This window comes from Acipenser ruthenus, chromosome 29 (assembly GCF_902713425.1).
Source record: "Acipenser ruthenus chromosome 29, fAciRut3.2 maternal haplotype, whole genome shotgun sequence".
NCBI lineage: Eukaryota > Metazoa > Chordata > Actinopteri > Acipenseriformes > Acipenseridae > Acipenser > Acipenser ruthenus.
Window position 1 is genome coordinate 9,540,387 of NC_081217.1, and position 20,195 is coordinate 9,560,581.

General features: G+C 41.3%; 1 protein-coding gene across 2 annotated transcripts in view; it reads right to left on the minus strand.

Annotated features, from left to right (window-relative positions):
- LOC117427123 (collagen alpha-1(XIV) chain-like) overlaps window positions 1-15,540 on the minus strand; it is a 57,685-nt gene extending 42,145 nt beyond the window's left edge. Inside the window, exons 1-6 of one of the 2 annotated variants that reach the window (XM_059003812.1) lie at window positions 15,388-15,540; window positions 8,274-8,372; window positions 6,930-7,106; window positions 4,982-5,086; window positions 2,941-3,084; window positions 430-576 (exon numbers count right to left, since the gene is read on the minus strand). In XM_059003812.1, the coding sequence (XP_058859795.1) occupies window positions 430-576; window positions 2,941-3,084; window positions 4,982-5,086; window positions 6,930-7,106; window positions 8,274-8,349 (649 nt within the window). In that variant the 5' untranslated portion in view covers window positions 8,350-8,372; window positions 15,388-15,540. The remainder of the gene's footprint in view (window positions 1-429; window positions 577-2,940; window positions 3,085-4,981; window positions 5,087-6,929; window positions 7,107-8,273; window positions 8,373-15,387) is intronic. The other variant, XM_034045529.3, reaches the window with a different exon arrangement.
- Window positions 15,541-20,195: the final 4,655 nt, after the last annotated feature.

Here is a 20,195-nt window from a genome sequence, read left to right on the forward strand (position 1 = left end):
CTCACAAGTAGCATGTTCTCCCTTTTCTAGGTAAGCAGCACCACTGGGGAGGAGAGGTTTTTTGCCAGATAACTTCACTCAGACTACATGCTCAATAGATATCTTGGTATACCTGAATAGATAATTGTCTCCTCTAAAAATAAGCTAAGAATTGTAAGACTTGCTACAAATCGTTTCCAAACTTTTGAACACAACTGTATCTGCAAGGAGCGTTTGATTGGTATTCTTTACTAACAGCTTAAAATAAATTGCCATTAAAAATCGAATTCATCTTTAACATAAGAAATGATGTGAATATCTATTGGGTAATATGTACTGGATTCATTTAGTGATTTTGTACTTTAAGAACTCCCTGAATGAATGTGACTAAGCCCGTCTCGGGCTGTGATATGTTGCCCTGCAGTCTGTGAAGGACAGCAGGACCAGTACCTGGTTTGTGGGGGTCTTCGTACAGCACTGGGCTTGCAGACTCCACTGCCTCTGTTGTATTCTCCACTGCTGACTCTCGTGAGGCTGTTCTTCTTCTTTCATTTTTTTTTTCACTTCTGTTTTTCGATTCTTCCCTCAAGTTGTCAACTGCAAGAAGAACGAGTCATAAAGACACTTTGGTGATTCTAGCCTATGTGATGTAACAACTAGAACAGCTTCTGAACTGAACACAGATTTCAATATTGTAGTAATTGAATGACTGCAAAGATCATGTAACAGGTAAGTAAAAAACAGTGTCATGTGACTAGATTTAAAGGGAGGCACACTAGGTATAAAACACTGTCTTTCAATGACATTAATCCCATCTTTCTATAGACTTATTTACCTGAACTCACTCAGCAGTCTCATTGAACAAGCTCCCTTAGTAGTAAACAACAGAAATGAGATTTTGCTCAATAATAAAGAAATTGAAGTATATTGCGAGTCTATAGCTTAAATTCAAGGAAAACCACTCGAACCACTAAAAGATAAATGATACACAATTATTTGCTGACTGTTTTGTCTGGGTATGTAAGTAAAGCATGCACACAGTTACCTAAAGTAAGAGAGGGTGGGGTTTCTTTTGTAATTAACATCGCCCCTGAGGCGTAGTGTTCTGAACCATGCTGTTTGCAGTGTACTTCAGAATCACTATTTATAAGAAGTATTTACAGACTGTATCCTACTAAAAAGAAGAGAGGGCTGTAAAGTCTGCCCTTGCCTCGTTCTTATCCCTGTAGGGTATTTAGTGGAGGTGCCTGTCCATACATATGTAAGATTGTCAACTGTTCAGTTGTTTTCTGGTGTTTGAAATCATTGTGAGGTGTCCTGGATTCTGCTGCTCTCATATCGAGCTGCTTTGAGCTTGTCTGGAATTAAACAGCCTTCCACATTCCACCCATATCACATGGCAGGGTGGCACTGCAACTGTCAGCCTACTCTCTCTGTCTCTTGAAAGGCAGAGTAGATGGGGCTGACGTGCTACATTGTCACATGACTTCCATGGAATGAAGAAGGCTGTTTGGTCCTGGCAGTTAGGAATCTCCATACAGACTCAAAGCCAGGTAAAGGCAGACTCAGAGAAAAACAGTAACTCATTATTGGAGCAAGAGAGCCCACTGTGTCCGTCAAACTAACATTTAATCATTTGTGATCAAACTTACAAAAGAGTGATTAAAGTTATATACGAATCCTCTACTGCTTTCAAAGAAGAAATATCACATGCATTGATAAAGTGGGAGTACACTTGGTTTTAATTCAGCTGGGGAAAGACTATGTTCACCCACCATGTTAAATTGTTCATAGACAGAGAGGGGTTTGCCTGTGATGCTGTCCACCTGTCCATGGTCAGGGATGGTTTAAGCCAACGGACAAAACAACATGACCAGGTAAAGGAATCATGGGACAGCAGATTCAAGATAACTGTGCATGGGCTCACAAAAGGCATACCTGAGGTGGGGATTTATAAAGGGGTATTTGGTTTGTGGATTGTCTTTGAGAAATACACTGTAATTAAGGAGGAGCAGTCTGGAGCCTAACAGCTGGAGTTAGTGGCTCAGTTCCTGTGAGGGGCTTGCATTCCTCCTGTATACTGCTTTGTAAACAGATTGCACACATTTCTGACCCAATCTGAGAGAGCAGATATCAAGCCAACTGATCTGGGAGGATTAGAAGCTGCTGCATCCCACAACACTAAAACAGGATTCCTGGGTGAGCGTTTACTACAGTCTTCCATTGTTTCACTAGAAACCGGGCACTATTGGCTTTCCCGTTTGTTTATATTACAGTTGTTTTAGCAGCAGGCCAACAAGCTTTCTCCCTCCTTGAAGATTTTTGGCCACAACATCCCTAAAAAAACATTTTATTTATTAAAAATAAATCTAATCAGGATACTCTTGAGTTGCAACAACTCATTAAAAGTGGGTCCCAGATAAATCAAACAAGCATTCAGTCACAACAAAAACCCACATCATACACACTGCATAAGAAAAACATCTTGTGGCAACAACCTTAGCAATAATCATTAATCATTAATCAATAATCTATAATAGTAAACATATAAACTGTGCTGTACCTCAGGAAGGCAACACAACGATGTAAACTAAGGGACCCTTTGATAACATTTTACAAGAAACACCGACAGTATGAAGCTTATGAAGCTAATAAAGCACAGTGCAAGCACTGTAAAGCTGTGAGTTCAAAACATGGTAAACCATGGTAAGTATAATCGTGTGAGGAGCATGGGAAAACAGCAAGATTATTGGGCAGATTTACTGTGGTAAACTTAAATAAGAATGACTCCAGCTTCTCACAAGGAAAATGAGTTTGGTGGTCTCAACTGGTGGTCCTCAGAAGATAAGAGAAGATAAGGCCACATTAAAAACCACCGCACATTACGTTAGCGGGTTAGATTTGAGGTGTGCTCTCTCACAACACAACAGTATAAACAGTACAAATATTTTGGATACTTACTAGTAAACTTTCGTTTGGCTAACAAACGCTCCTGTGTTCCATTTAACACAAAGATCTGAAGTGCATATTCTTGAGTAGAAATGAGGCCAGCTACAGTGGCTTTGGCTGTGTTGGTTTTCAGCATCATTTCGTGTTCAGTTTCGGCTTGAAATAAAAAAAGAAGAAAACGTTTTTTTAAATGTGAATATTAAAAAAAACCACATGTAATACACTCTGCCCTTATCACAGCCTTGACACGACATGGCACAGACTCCACAAGGTGCTGGAAGGCGTCTTGAGGGATATTAATCTAGTCGGCCAATACTATTTCATGCAATTCATACAGCGAGGTAGGCAGAGGATCGTGATGAAGAATGTGTCATTCCAGTTCATCCCAAACATGCTCAACTGGATTGAGGTGGCTATGGACGCTGCCTGGAAGACATTCCTGAGCAGAGCTCTGGAACAGCGGGGTTGTGCACCATACCATACAAGTGCAGCATGGTTGGGTGGGCTTGACCTGCAGCAATGCTTCAGTAAACTACAGCCTTCGTTCGGCTTTCCAGAGCAATCAAGGGACCCATGGTAGACCTGGAGAAGGTGCCACACATCAGGGCAATGCAAATTCAATCAGTCAGGTCCTAATAAAGTGGCCAGGGAGTGTGTGTAATATCTCCCTGTTTTAATTAAGTTTCTCTTGGGGCAAGACAGCACGTATGGCATACTTTGAGCAAGAGCTGAGTGTTTGGGTGCCTGTGTTACAGTATCCTACTCCTGCTTCACGGGGAAAAGCCAAGAGAAATGGTGATGGCCATTTGAGAGAACAGACTTACAGTATATGGTTGGTGGTTTTTTGGGGTCACGTACCCCCCCAAACCTAGTCATGTCAAATCAGTGTTGGCTCTACACCTCATTGTCAGTGTTATCCCAGGTCTTTCTAATTGTGTCTGATCCCTGGATAATAAAGTCTAGAAAATCACATTTAAAAAGGAGCTCACATCTTTAACTACAGTAGTGTCCAAATTATTAGAACACCTCAAGGTTTGTCATTTTATATCCTTTATATACCTACCTGCATTAACACCTCTGGGTGTGAGAATGTCAATTATCGGTCACTAATCAGTGATATAAAAACAATAGGCACTCCTTTGTGAAAATGTTACACCACTTTGTGCTTTAATTAGGCATCTTAAACAACTTCTAAAAAGTCTTGTGCATTTTATCATTTGTGGCTGTGTGTTCCTTTTCTCTTACTATATTACATTCGTTGCACTTGTGTGCCTATCAAAGCCATCAAATAAATTAGACAATCACAAATTTGCCTATCTGGACAATTTTCCAAGATTCTCAGTTCCAGTGGTTTGATTTCAAAGGCACAACAAATCAGAACAACACAAAATGAAACGTAATAAATTCAAGAAAGAAGTTCTGCCTAGAAGTCTGTTACTATGTCTTTCTAAAGATAATGTTGTTGTTTGGTTTATTTGAAGAAGCGATTTCGAGAGAAAGCTGGCCTCTGTTTGTTTTGTCAGTTCTCTCCCCCTGATAAACTGTGCTCAGGCTTGCTGAGAAAGACATTCTGGCACTCTATCGGATTCTCATTCCACGGGACCAAGACAGGCTTCATTAGGCTCAAATCCATGACAGCACCTGTGCAGAACAGGTTGCCTTTGAACTGACATAATGGGAAAAGAATTTCTGGAAAACTTTCATTCACCAAGCCAAAGGAGAAATTCACTTTAGCAACCGCATCATGCAGTTTTCCTGGTTTGTGTTGAATGCCAAAGGACTTCATTAGACCCAGGATATACAAGAATCCTGCTTAACAAGACATGTGTGAGGGCAGTCAGATACTCAGATATCACTTCATTTGCTATTGGTTAAGATTTGGACTAATGTCGTTTTTCAACCCGGGGTTCTGCATCTGAAAAGACTCCTTAAAGCTGCATTTCTCAACAGTTTTAGAAAACAGTATAAAAAATTATTAAAAAAGCATTTTAGTATACTCTGCAACTGTGATATACTGTGAGAGAGAAATACATAACCACATTCCTGGCTGTACCTGATAAGGGCTTCACTTTCACTTTGTATCCCTGAATAGTTCCTTCAGCTTCTTTCCATTTCATTTGAAGTCTGTCTTCAGAAAGAACAGTCAGCTTTAACTTGCCTGTAATGGAAAAAATACGTTTCTAAAGTCTCAGTGGTCTTAATAAAAATGTTTTGTATACAGTGTGATGCTCAACAGAAAAGTTCTCTCTGAGCTGGTCAACGTAGAAGTAAAGAAATGTACTTCTTCTGATTTACCTGTGATGTGTGAATAAACATATCTCGCTAATATAACATCCTTGGCTTTGTCTCAGATTCCACTCCAATCTCCTTGTACACTCCATGTGTCCTGCGTTATCACTTAAATATGAAACTGTTGTTTCAAAGTGTCTGTCTTTGTATTTGTATCAACCATATAAAAATACAAAATACTATTCATTCTATTCTAAAATATTTTTGTTTTCACTGGGAAATAATATCACAGCAGCTCTATGTGAAAAATGTTTGGCTTTACCTGTATCCTGTCAATTGAATTTCACTAGTGAAACAGCTGCTTAGTGTGGATGAAGTGTTATTAACAACATATGGCAGCAAAGACAGCCCCTCCCACCAGGAGCAAGCACTGTCTTGTACCATCCTCGACTCTACAGCAGGAGTGTCAGAACAGAAACATGTGCTTGTGATACAATGATCTTGTTGTTGCGCTGCATTGCTCATATTGCTACTCAACCTTGAGCCATAAAAACACATGTGTATCAAAAAGGCTATTTTTGTTTCTTGAAAAACGACATTTCTGGAACTGCAGTGCATCAGTCCCCTTTCATGACATCTTGTATTCTCTATCCAATTTATATTGACAAGGTTCTAATTACAGAATCCAGATCAGGGGTTTCATTTGTATAACAAAGTCATCAGCCATGTTCACAAAAGTGTGTGCTACATATTGCAAGTGTTTCTAACTTTGAGGAGCATCTGCCTATTCGATACAGGCCCTGATAATTTCACATGGAATAACTATATTGTGTTAAATGCTATTAAGTTGCTGGATGAACAGAACAAATATATCCACTATAGTAACACAAAAAGCAGGCTTATGCGGAGATACTGATGCTGGCCAAAGATTCTTGAGTGCTATAAAAGATTTTGGCTTTTTTGATATCTTTGAAGTCAGTGACTTGTGTTCATCAATCATTAAGTGCAGTTGGGTGTGCATATTCCTTATAGTATTATTATTTAAAAAAACAAGTCCTTAATAAGGGATTTCATCTTTAATCTCGCTAGTAAATTAAAAGCCATTTCCTTTAAATATAAAAACGCTGAACTGGGAGCGAGCCAAGACATTATTTGCCAATGAGATTTGTGGAAGTCGAATCACATCAGATGAAAGGGTCATTTAATGTTTGAGAAGCTCAATGAACTGAAGTGTGCTTCTGCATAATTCTGCGATCCTCTCCTGATCACGGCAGTCAGAGTGTCCATGCTCAGTAGTTTGCAGCTGGAACTCAATCCTCCAGTTGTGTTGATCTCATTTGCATTTTTTCCACTGCATTCCACTCCTACTGAAACAGAAAAGTGTCTTCTTTGAGACTGAGCTTCCCGAGTGCCCCTCTCGTTTACAGTGTCAGAGCAGCTGGTGGGGTCTCCCCCTCGCGCTTTGTTCATTGAAATATTAATAACTGTCTGTCAGTTACACAGGAAATACGAAAGGGGCAGAGGTTAGACCAGGCCGAATGGCGCAACTTAAAACTCTCGTTCATTGGAACAGCTGGGAAAAAGAAAGAAGTGTTCATATTTTTCTGATACGCATTGTGTCTTTCCCTCAAACAGTGATATCTGTGTTGTTAATAAGATACAGTTCAGTGCTGGCGACAAATAAAAGGAAACTGGGTACGCTTTGTCGGCCTATAAGAACATGCTATTTAGTAATAAGAAGTTGCTTGCTTTTCATGTTTTTATGTAATTACTCAATTGTGTAAAGGGACTTTGCTTCATCACCACCACTGAAGTGCATGGCATGGCTGCAGCGTGTGGATTTCTCATCTCCACTGGGGATGCAGTGTTGCAGAGGGGCAGGTTAATGGTTACACCGTGGTGCACCAGAGAGATGGTTGCGAGCTGCATTGAGGCCACCAGGTTGTCTCCTGCAGCAGGTAAAAAAAATATTTAAAAGCATTCCAATAATAGTACAGTAAAGGCCTGATTTATTCAGAAATGATTATTTTTGAACCAATGTGAATGCACTCCAGTAAAATACACTGCCATTGCATTCCTCGTGTATTTTTCTATGCATGTTGACCATGCCAGTACATGCTTTTCTGAAACAGATTCATAGACGCCTTGTTGTCTTTCAGTCTGAGCTGTACAAACCTGAGCTGTCCTGAACTCACCCGGCAGTGCGCAAGTTCAGACTAAAGAAAGCTGGGCTGACTTGTTTTATAATTCAAATCAGCAAATGATGGAAATGTCAATAACATGTGCAATACAGGCAACACAAGAAAAGACATTCCAATACCCAATTGTAGAGTAATGTCCAAGTGTTCCGTGACTCTGAAAAGACTGTAGTGTGCTATATTAAATTCAAGGTACAGTAGAAATATGAACACCAAACTTACCAACTGACCGGTCTACCGGCACGCCCCACTTTTAGCTTGAAGTATGCAATCACTCAGCCATGCATGCAATGCAACCAGACAGGCACATCTATAACTAGCGGTGTGCTGGTCATCATGGCAAAGGTTAATGACCCTGGAGTTATCTGGCCTGATTTAATCTATGATCCAGAACTTGATCAATGAGTCTAGGGTTAGGGTTCACAATTGTCATTCTATCAGCATATTGATTGAATTCAGAAACGATTTCATCTCAGTCAACTTGAAGTTAATTAAATAATTGCAATTTTGAAAACCATCAGCTTAGGGAAGCTTGATCCCAAACAGTGCATTGAGAGGGTTTGCGTAGGTTCCTGGAGCGGGATGTTCCTTTTAGTGGGACTAGTGCTCGTCATTTGTGTGGCAAACTTTTATTTTTAACTTAGTTTGGTTTTGTTTTCTTTATTAAATGTGACACTGGGGCTACCACTGCTGGTACCCTAGTGTCAACACTTGTGTTAATAAATCTGCGTGCCTGTGCGGCATGTCAAAACCCAATGCTCTGTGTCTGCCTCAGTACTGTTCAGTGATGACCCACACACGTGACAGAGCCCTGTTATAGTCCGCAAGATCCCTTATAAAAGATAAACATTTTTTTTCAAAATCACTTTGTAGTGTGGTTGATAGAGTAATATCAGTGTATTATTATATATTAATTACCTTGGCATTCGACTTCGTTAGTGAGGTGAGCAACAGCTGTCAGGCAAGTAATCAGGATGTAACTGCTAGCAGCCATAGTGAATAACAGCGACTGAAGACCTGCACAGAAAAGAGCATTCCATTTATTAAAACAAAAGAGGCAACTGGAACCCCTCTCATTAAAGAGCAGATATCAAGGGAAGAAGAGGGGTTTTATAATGCTAACACATGTATTTCTAAGGATCGTGTGCCTTCTTGTTGTGCGCACAGAACCGTCACAACGTACTGTAATTGAAAACAGGTGTCAGGTAACGCCGTGCTTTGCATCTTGTCATTACTGTTTCTGTTAAATATATACATTAGGAGCTCTGCTCACACTGCTTTATAGACCCTCAGATATTTGGGCAGAAAAGTACAGAATTCCTCACACGCACAGTAAAGGAGTATCTGGAAATGTATGTAGGTAGGCGTTTTGAAAGTGGTTGTACCGGCAGCTAACAAAATAACTCCATAAAATCACCTCGCTTTATAGGTCTCAGAAATACACAGCAAGCCTTTCAGAACACGATATGAACTGCTTCACACCGTTTTGAGGTCTCTTCCTTGGTGTTTTTCACCTGGAGAGTGAAATGTTTAGCCAGTGTATGTTAAATATAGCGGTCAGCTGTAGTGTTTATACAGTAGGATGTGTACAAGGTTATTTATTAAAAGCCTTTTCATATACACAGACATGTTGTACAAGTCGTTTTACAAGTAATTGTAAAAGTAAAAGCACTGGAAAGGAAGCTTCTCATGATGGCTGTTCTGATTGGTTACAAGCATTTCTGTGTTAAAGTTTAAACATTTAAATGTGTTTAATACTCAAGTTTAAAGACTTGCGAAGTTAAACAAAATCTAACATTCCTAACAGCAATATAAATAGAAGCAATTAAGCCATCTCAAATAAACCAAATTGTTTTAGCTAATATCTTCATCACTGTTTTCCAAAAGAAGACTTAGCAGAAGTTATCTGAAAAAAATATGTTCTCTGTTATACTACTGAAAATGTATAAATATATATAATCTGTGTACATTTATTAGAACACCACATTGCTTCTGTAGTTTTCAAACCACTGTCACTAAAAATCTTGTAAAATTGTCAAAATAGGCACATTAGTGATTGTTTAATTTAATTGACGACTTTAGGCCTCTCATGCAATTAATTTAAAATAGTAAAATGGTAAAATAAAGGAGACTTTTTAGAAGATGCCTAATTAAAGCACAAAGTGGTCTAACATTTTCACACATTAGCCTATTGTTTCTATATCACTGATTACTGACTGAAAATTGAAATTCTCACACCCTGAGGTTTTCATGCAGGTAAGTATACAAAGGATATAAATGACAAATCTTGAGGTGTTGTAATACATTTGCACATGACTGTATTTGAAATTAAAATGCTTCTCTTCAACCTGCACTTGTGAGATGTGCTTCACAGCTAATGGAAGTGCCCTACAAGCAAGCTTTGTATAATTAGTGTATCTGCTAGAAGCTTCCATCAGTGATGATTAATAAAGGGTTCCCTTCCTGTGTCTCCACGTTGCTTCTTTCCTGCTGTGCTGGGGAAAGGAATGTATTCAAAGAAGGGAGGGACTGCAAGCAACTGTGTTTCTGCTTGTCCACTGAACTCTCTCCAGATGACAGGCAGCTTATCTGCTTCTTGGAAGAATGCCATTACTAGTTATAGGCTAGTGTGGGTCTATTTTCCAATCAGCTGTGTCAGTTCTCTTACAAACGATGGGGGGGATAGGTAGCACAGTGGGTTCATTCACAAGCATGTTTTTTTTTCACTACAGGCCCTGGGTTCAAATCTGGCGATGCACGCAGGTGAATGAGTCATAATAGTCATTTTGCCACTCCACTCCATTGAATATCACTACACTGAATAACTCCACTCCCCCCTCTCTCTCTCTCTCTCTCTCTCTCTCTCTCTCTCTCTCTCTCTCTCTCTCTCTCTCTCTCTCTCTCTCTCTCTCTCTCTCTCTCTCTCTCTCTCTCTCTCTCTCTCTCTCTCTCTCTCTCTCTCTCTCTCTCTCTCTCTCTCTCTCTCTCTCTCTCTCTCTCTCTCTCTCAGCCTTCAAACTGCTTTAAAACAGAGCCCGTGGAGGGAACCTCACCTACAGTATTAGGCACCAAAATACAGAAGCAACTTCTAATCCATCATGTTATATATTTTTTTAAAATCTCATCTGGCCGCATTCCACATTCATGCAAGCTGTGGGGGTTGACCTGCGTTGCTGAATTCCAGGAGGGTGCATTAGTTAGACCACCTGGCATAGCGGAGGTTAAGAGGAGTCTTCATGCTTAACAAGAGAAATTCAGAAGGTGTTTGTCCAGGTCTGTTTCAGGTATCAGATGAAGACAAAACCCATATTGAATTGTTTGTTGTGGAGGAATAACAATACAAAAATAATAAAATAAAAAACAATCATTAAAATAACAAATTATATTTCCTTATTTTTGTATCATTCATAAGAACATAAGAAAAGTTTGGGAATGAGAAAAAGCCATTTGACCCACCATTCTCCCCTCCTGAGGGAGAATCTGTTCTTTTTTAAATGTTCCCAGTGTTTTAGATCCTACTGCTGTACTTCACCTGGCAGGCTATTCCATGCATTTATAACTCTCTGTGTAAAAACGTGCTTCCCACCTCCTGTTCTAAACTTACTTTTACTCAGCTTCCATTTATGCCCCCTTGTTCTTCTCTCTGTGCTAAATTTGAAGTCATGTCTTGGATTATCTTTATCTCTACCATTTATGATTTTAAAGACTTCTTTCAAGTCCCCTTGTTCCCTTCTTTTCTTCTGGGCTGAAGAGAGTTCATTGTTTTAACCTGTCTTCATAGCTCATGTCATTCAGTCCTGGTATCAGTCTAGCTGCCCTTCTCTGTACCTTCTGGAATGCAATGATGTATTTTTTGTAGGGAGGCGACCAAAACGCCACACAGTATTCTAGGTGGGGTCTAACTAGGGCATTGTATAATCTTAGCATTACCCCTCTAGACTTGTATTCCACACTTGTTGCAATATAGCTTAACAATTCCAATGTATATAAAATACTCTTAATATTTCAAACATATATTTGTGAATTGTATTCGCAGCAACAAAAAATAGTTTTGCAGTTCCTTATATTAAACTATATAAAGGGTGAAAATAATGTAATGCCCATCAGAAACCGTGCAAAACAATTATGTTTTCCCATATGTATATAGATAGATAGATAGATAGATAGATAGATAGATAGATAGGTAGATAGATAGATAGATAGATAGAAAGGCCCACTAAACTGTAACATTAAACCAATGTTCTTACTTCTCATTAGCCCCTTATCATTTTGATTAACTTCTCTGTGCCTGGTGAAACCAATATCCATCCACCACACTATTCATTCACTTCCTGTGCAGGTGGGGTCCTGTAACCTGCTTCACAGGAAGTACATTTATAGTGCAGTGGACTTGTGAGAAGCTACATGCGGCTTGGATATTGCACCGTTAAATAAACATTTAGGATTATACAATGTGTAACATGAACAGTTATTCCTGGCTTACTGCTTACTAATTCTTCCAATGTTTAGCCTTCAGAAACAGACCTGTTTGGTATACCTGTTTGTTTACATGTGTGCAATATAGTTCATTTTACTCTAATCCAAACTTTTTCTTCCCATATTCTTTCATCATATCCCTGTTTTTTTACTTTGCATCATTTATGCCAATGTGTCCCCTTCTTCCTCACAATCCTGCTTCTCTCCAGCACTCTGCTCTGCCCCTCACAATCCTGCTTCTCTACAGAACTCTGCTCTGCCCCTCACAATCCTGCTTCTCTCCAGCACTCTGCTCTGCCCTCACAATCCTGCTTCTCTCCAGCACTCTGCTCTGCCCCTCACAATCCTGTTTCTCTCCAGCACTCTGCTCTGCCCCTCACAATCCTTCTTCTCTCCAGCACTCTGCTCTGCCCCTCACAATCCTGCTTCTGTCCAGCACATCTGCTCTGCTCTGCCCTCACAATCCTGCTTCTCTCCAGCACTCTGCTCTGCCCTCACAATCCTGCTTCTCTCCAGCACTCTGCTCTGCCCTCACAATCCTGCTTCTCTACAGCGCTCTGATCTGCCCTCACAATCCTGCTTCTCTCCAGCACTCTGCTCTGCCCTCACAATCCTGCTTCTCTCCAGCACTCTGCTCTGCCCTCACAATCCTGCTTCTCTCCAGCACTCTGCTCTGCCCTCACAATCCTGCTTCTCTACAGCACTCTGCTCTGCCCTCACAATCCTGCTTCTCTCCAGCACTCTGCTCTGCCCTCACAATCCTGCTTCTCTACAGCACTCTGCTCTGCCCCTCACAATCCTGCTTCTCTCCAGCACTCTGCTCTGCCCTCACAATCCTGCTTCTCTCCAGCACTCTGCTCTGCCCTCACAATCCTGCTTCTCTACAGCGCTCTGATCTGCCCTCACAATCCTGCTTCTCTCCAGCACTCTGCTCTGCCCTCACAATCCTGCTTCTCTCCAGCACTCTGCTCTGCCCTCACAATCCTGCTTCTCTCCAGCACTCTGCTCTGCCCTCACAATCCTGCTTCTCTACAGCACTCTGCTCTGCCCTCACAATCCTGCTTCTCTCCAGCACTCTGCTCTGCCCTCACAATCCTGCTTCTCTACAGCACTCTGCTCTGCCCCTCACAATCCTGCTTCTCTCCAGCACTCTGCTCTGCCCTCACAATCCTGCTTCTCTCCAGCACTCTGCTCTGCCCTCACAATCCTGCTTCTCTCCAGCACTCTGCTCTGCCCTCACAATCCTGCTTCTCTCCAGCACTCTGCTCTGCCCCTCACAATCCTGCTTCTCTCCAGCACTCTGCTCTGCCCCTCACAATCCTGCTTCTCTACAGCACTCTGCTCTGCTCTGCCCTCACAATCCTGCTTCTCTCCAGCACTCTGCTCTGCCCTCACAATCCTGCTTCTCTACAGCACTCTGCTCTGCCCTCACAATCCTGCTTCTCTCCAGCACTCTGCTCTGCCCCTCACAATCCTGCTTCTCTACAGCACTCTGCTCTGCCCTCACAATCCTGCTTCTCTCCAGCACTCTGCTCTGCCCCTCACAATCCTGCTTCTCTCCAGCACTCTGCTCTGCCCCTCACAATCCTGCTTCTCTCCAGCACTCTGCTCTGCCCCTCACAATCCTGCTTCTCTACAGCACTCTGCTCTGCCCCTCACAATCCTGCTTCTCTCCAGCACTCTGCTCTGCCCCTCACAATCCTGCTTCTCTACAGCACGTCTGCTCTGCCCCTCACAATCCTGCTTCTCTACAGCACTCTGCCCTGCCCCTCACAATCCTGCTTCTCTACAGCACTCTGCTCTGCCCCTCACAATCCTGCTTCTCTACAGCACTCTGCTCTGCCCCTCACAATCCTGCTTCTCTACAGCACTCTGCTCTGCTCTGCACTCACAATCCTGCTTCTCTCCAGCACTCTGCTCTGCCCTCACAATCCTGCTTCTGTCCAACACGTCTGCTCTGCTCTGCCCTCACAATCCTGCTTCTCTACAGCACTCTGCTCTGCCCTCACAATCCTGCTTCTCTACAGCACCCTACTCTGCCCTCACAATCCTGCTTCTCTACAGCACTCTGCTCTGCCCTCACAATCCTGCTTCTCTACCGCGCTCTGATCTGCCCTCACAATCCTGCTTCTCTCCAGCACTCTGCTCTGCCCTCACAATCCTGCTTCTCTACAGCGCTCTGATCTGCCCTCACAATCCTGCTTCTCTACAGCACTCTGCTCTGCCCTCACAATCCTGCTTCTCTCCAGCACTCTGCTCTGCCCTCACAATCCTGCTTCTCTCCAGCACCCTGCTCTGCCCCTCACAATCCAGCCCTCCATCTTTAGTACAGTACTATATGTTAAGTTTTTGCTCAAAAGAGCCAACTTCTCAATGTTTCATTATGTTCCATCAAGGGAAAGTGAATTTGCAAACAAACAGTACAGGTACTTATAGGGTTTTGATGTGAAGGTAACTACACTCACTTATTTAGATTTAAATCTATTACTGTGTTTGTGATGTCATTTACAGCATAGTTAATGATGTGATCTACTATTCCTTTCTATTTAAACCTTCAGGCATCCTGGTACTGAGTCTATTTATCCATGTATTTCCCTGTATTCGTTTCCTTGTACATTATCTCATTTTATTTCTTCTAAAACTACAAATTGTAGGTCTGTCATGTTACGTTCATTTTTTTGTAAAGTGTTGAACTACTGGTTCATTTACTTTTTTATTTGTTGTTTGATATAGGTGATTCTGTATTTTTTTCCATATTGTATATTTTACAGGTATTTTTTAGAGGTTCCGTTAAAGGGGAAGTAACATTGAAATGTTAAAGTATTGTACTAGTATTGAAAATATAAATGTATTACATTAATGTATACACTATTGTATTTCTACAGCGGGGTACATCTAAATTCGGCATGTTTACAATTCAAACTGCATAACAGCACGCAAATATTACAGAGAATTCGTGTTTTTTTTTATTATTATTATTATTTCTCGAAAACAATAACCCATAAAATTAACCTTAAAATAACTGCAGCTTCAAAACAGTTAACGAGGTAACGTGAAAAACACAACTATAAACAAAACCAAAAAAAGAGAGAGAAAACAAATAACAACTAAAGTTAATACATTCTTGAAACTTAATTTGTTACAATGATGCCTCGCAGCATGCCCCTCGTTTTTGCTTGTGTTGTACTTGTCTTGACATCGTGCCGCTGTTGCGTTTTAAAGAAACCACAGCTATCATGATGTAGACAGGTACGTAGTGGCACAACTAAATTAAAAAACGATAATACCGTTTACAGGTCATTCCAAGAATAAAAGCAACTGCGCGTCACAGACAAACATTTAATGTATATACATGTTCTTTAATGTACTGGGCAAATTATATAAGACCCACAAAAACCAATCTGTGAGACCAACAAATAAATCTAACAAACGTGCATTACCCCCGAGCATGTTTAGGTTATTTTATAATGTTATGCACTTCACACACACATGCGCAATATATCAACTGGTACAACCACACACGCCTAGAATTAACCAAACTAATCGATTCGCTCACCTGAAGAAACGTCCCGTTCTGTGTCTTGTTTTCTGTCCAGAAAGGTAAACTTCTATTCTACATTCCAAGGCTCTTATGAAATCATGCCTAACTTAACTGACGGCGCTAGTTTGTATGGCTCGCTCTCTTTTTACAGCGGATTTATGTGATATTTGATAGCCCCCTGCTGTAAAACGACGGTTATGTGTAGAAAGAAAGATTCACTTTCATGGATTTCCACAGGGCGGAGTGAAGGACTTAAAAAAAATGATTCAGACAGCATGCGTGCTCTTTCTTTGCTGTAGTGAGCGTATGCTTTATCGTATGGTGGATTAAGAACTTTAGTGGTCCACTTACACGTGTCCTTTCCTTGTAAATTGTAATAAAAACCGTAACACTTTAGGGATCCGATATAGGTGGTTATAAACAACACATAAACATGTTATTAATTATGCTATTAGCAATTATAGAATATGATTAGAAATAATAAGACTATTACTGTACACTTTTGTATTATTTTTTTTTTGTTATTGTTTATAACCACTTATAACGGATCCCTAAACCAAAGTGTTACCATAAAAACACTGTCGCTCTACCTGACGTACGGTCAGGGTATAAACACACCGCCAGGCATGTCTGCGTGACGCCTCCTCCAGTTAAATAAATATGACACATTGTCTGTTTTTTTTTTTTTTTTGTTGTATCAGATAGTTTGTATCGGTTTGCTTTAAGAATATACAAGCTGGTTTTCACGCCACTCAGGAAGTAAATTTATTGTGTGGAATAAAGGGAAGTCTGGACATGGTCGAGAACAAAGCAACACCACACTTGACAGAATGATGTAAGATCTTTTGTAAAGTCTTGGACATTACCCACGATTAAAGACAACAGAATTATTTCAGAAACCTTACTTACAGTTGACTTCCTATCGGTCTGAAATGTGCAGTTTTGAAGGAAACGTTTTCTTTTAATTCATCCTCCCATGTCATTAATCTAGCTTGTTCCCCTAGGCAACACTGGAGTTAAGGCAGTAAAAACAGCTAGTGCTTTATTTCACAGCAAACATCTAACGAGAATGGTAATAATACCAGTACCTGAAGTGACATCAATGGCTTTTATTTTCATTATTTACAATACGGAATAATTCGTTTGTAAATGTTTAAGTTCTAATGTAATTGTTCCTGTAAATCAGACCTGTATTTATACTGTAACTCTGTGGCAGTAGATGAGTGTGATCCATTCAGATGTTTGTTATTTGCATTGGTGTAGAACTCCAGAAAGCAATTGCTTGCAGTGTGAAGCAGAGATACAGACTGCACTTTGAGCTCTGACTTATCTTTTGGATCCCCTGCAACTTGATTTTTTGCATCTTCCCTTCTTTTATAATTTATTGGAAACATTCTCTATAAAGTTGTACATGTGTTTAAAATGATCACCCATTGCATGATGTAGCTTTCAAGCAACACGTAGTCATTATGAATAAACTGCATGGTGACTTTCAAGTCTGGCTTCCTAAAGGGCTGTCCCACCTCCTCCCATCGCATCATATTGAACCCTGGTCCTCGATAGATTGTTATATTTTGTTGCTTTAAGGCAACAGCATGCGGTAGAAGAGGGGTGACACATGCTGTGCCCACCTCCTGTTTGACAGAACTAGTGGGACAGGCGAGTACATTACATCCTGATGGGCATTCCTTCATGTTCCACAATCACAACAAACACATGTGGCCATCTTAACATTGCAGTTTATTTCTATGAATACATTTCTGAGATGCTGAAGGACGACAGAAAGAGTTTAGCATTACCACATATTCAACCATGAAGTGTTTTTGGATGAAGAAACAGATTCACTGTGCAGTATCTACATGACATAAAAAGGTACTGCAACAGACATTCCAGCTCTACAGTACTGTCATATGCAATGTCTGAATGCAGCTGAATGCATTCTCCTTCATTATTCACAGATATTAAACTACATCCTGAGAGAATTAATTGGATCTCACAGACTGATCGAGGGCTCATAGTGAATGATTGGTTGCGATGTCATTTACTACATAGGTAATGATGTAACGTCTACTTTTTCAGGCGTCATGGTATTGAGTCTATTTATCAATTTATTTTCCTTTCCTTGTAAATTATCTAAATGCATTTCTTCTGAAGCATTCTTCAATGTGTGTGAGTGAGTGAGAACTGGCAAGAATCTGAATGGATTGTGGCAATATATACTGGCCTGTAGAGCTTTGATTACAAAGAATTCTATAACGTATTAACATTATTACAGTATGTAACAAAATTAAGCAATCCCTCAGTTTACCAGGATCTGCGTACCGTTTAAGCACCAGCTGGATTGTACAGCACTGAGGAATCACCCTAAAAGAATAGATTGATCAGGTGGACCCTTCAATATTTCTCAGGGACAAATTTGATTGTTTCTAAAAAGTTACCCAATTTTTTACTGACTTGTACTATTAATATTTTCCCTTTTTAAAAAGCATCACTACCCTTCCAAAATCATATTTAATAACAATCCAGTTGCACTAGTTCTGTACTCTGGGGCAATGGTAGCTATAATGGTATGAAATGGTGTAAACACATTTATACAGAATCTGTACAACAGGCCACTAGATGGCGCTTTACCAGCAGTTCCCTTTCAAGTAAGAAATGTAACTATTAACTTATGGGTATTCACCTCCTAAAGACCCGAAACTGAATAAGATATAACAAAGCTGCTCAGCGAGCCTGTGGCTGACTTTGTACTCTCCCACCAGAATGCAATAGCACTGGCTGGAGTTTGTTATTTCTCGTTTTGGCTAAAAATACGAGGCGTTTTATATTATTAATGCAATTGTTTAAATTACTGTATTTGTTGAGAAAGTTTGTTCTCTTGTGTTATGCGCAGGCCTGGCTGCAACGTGGCAATTCTTGCTTCGGTTGTGTGGAACCTCCCTTGGCAGGTTCTCCACATCAATGTTTTAGAGCTGCAGACAGTTTACCTGGTCTTGCAGATTGTTTTGCAGGAGGTTCAAGGGAGATGTGCTTGTCTGTACAGGCAACACAACAGTGGTGGATTACATCAACCACCAGTGCGGGCTCAGGTCGCCGAGTCTCTATCGTGTGGCCCGCATGCTTTTGCTCTGGACGCATGAGAACCTCCTCTCACTACGGGCAGTACATCTGACAAACTGGGCGGTGGACCTCCTCTCAAGGAGAATCCCTAGTGCCTCAGAGTGGAGGCTTCACCCTGAGGTGGTGAGCCTCATTTGGGAGAGATTCGGGAGAGCAGAGGTAGATCTCTTTGCCTTCCAGGAATCAACCCACTATCCCCTCTGGCTCTCCATAATAGGAGACAGGGACCCACTGGCGATAGATGCCTTGGCACACCACTGGCCAAGGCCACTATTATATCCCTTCCCACTGCTTGCCCTGCTCCCGCAGTGTCTGGAGAAAGCGGCTCGTTGGCTTCAGACGCCTGTGAAGGACATTGTTCTTCGTTGGAGACTAAACGTGGGGCTTAATGCACTCATGAAGCCTCCATTTGAGTCCGTGCATTCAGCTCAGCTGATGTTTTTATCGCTCAAAGTGGCTTTCTTGCTTGCGATCATCTCCGCAAAGCGGGTGAGTGAGATGCAGGCATTCCCTGTAGCTAAAGTCTGCTTGATTATTACAGAGGCCAGGAAAAAGGTTACAGTCCATACCAATCCTGCCTTTTTGCCAAAGATGATCTCGGCATTCCATGTCAACCAGTCTGTGGAATTGAAGGCTTTCCACCCACCTTCTTTCCAGTCTGACATAGCGACAGCTCAATACACTCTGCCCTGTGCGGCCCCTAGGGTACTACACCGACAGGACGAAAAGTTGGAGGAAGTCCAAACTATTTTGTCTTTATGGGGCTAAGTCCCATGGTCAAGCCCTGTCTAAGCAGTGGCTGTCCAAGTGGATAGCAGACACAATCAGGACTGCCTATGAGCTGGCCAACTTGCCCCCTCCAGAAAAGCTCACTGCCCATTCCACCAGGGGCAAGGCTACTTTGTGGGCTTTGTTCCAGGGTGCATCTGTCAAGGACATATGCAATGCAGTGGTGTGGGATACTCCCCATACCTTCACTAGGTTCTACAGACTGAATGTCATAGATCCTCAAAACCCTGGCTTTGGATCTAGTGTTAAGGGTGGCTTCCCAGTCGACCCTTAAAACACAGGCATAGACGTGAGTTTCACCCTCAATTCTTTTGCCCTAGCTACTGTTACTGGGATTCCATATGGTAACGCACAAGGCAGCCCCGGCTTAGCCTTGTAGCATTCCAGTCGTTCAGCAATATTGCCCTTGCGACGGCTTTGGAACACTTGCCCATATGGTAATGGTTACATTTCATACTTGAAAGGGAACGTTATTATCATAACCCTGGTTCCCTGAAATATCAACATACCCATTAAACCTTCAAGATCGTGCGTCCATGATTGCAGCAGTCTTGAAGGAAAAATGACAACGAGATCTGTGAACGAAGTCTTCTTGTACCCTCGGGGGCGGGCATGACTGCATCACAGGCTCACTGAGCAGCTTTCTTATTCAGGTTCCGGGTCTTTAGGAGGTAAATACACATACAGTAATGGTTACATTTCTATTTCAGGGAACCAGGGCTATGATAATAACCCAATGTTTTAGACAACAGAAACATTCTGCCAAAGCTCTGCGTGCTCTTTATACGGTATAGTAAATCAATGGGTGCAACAATTAACCAAAGATTCAGTCCTGGCCTTCACAAAACCACACTTGTGTGGGTTGCCATGATTTGCCCCACACCCATTCAACTCATAATAAATAATATACTATG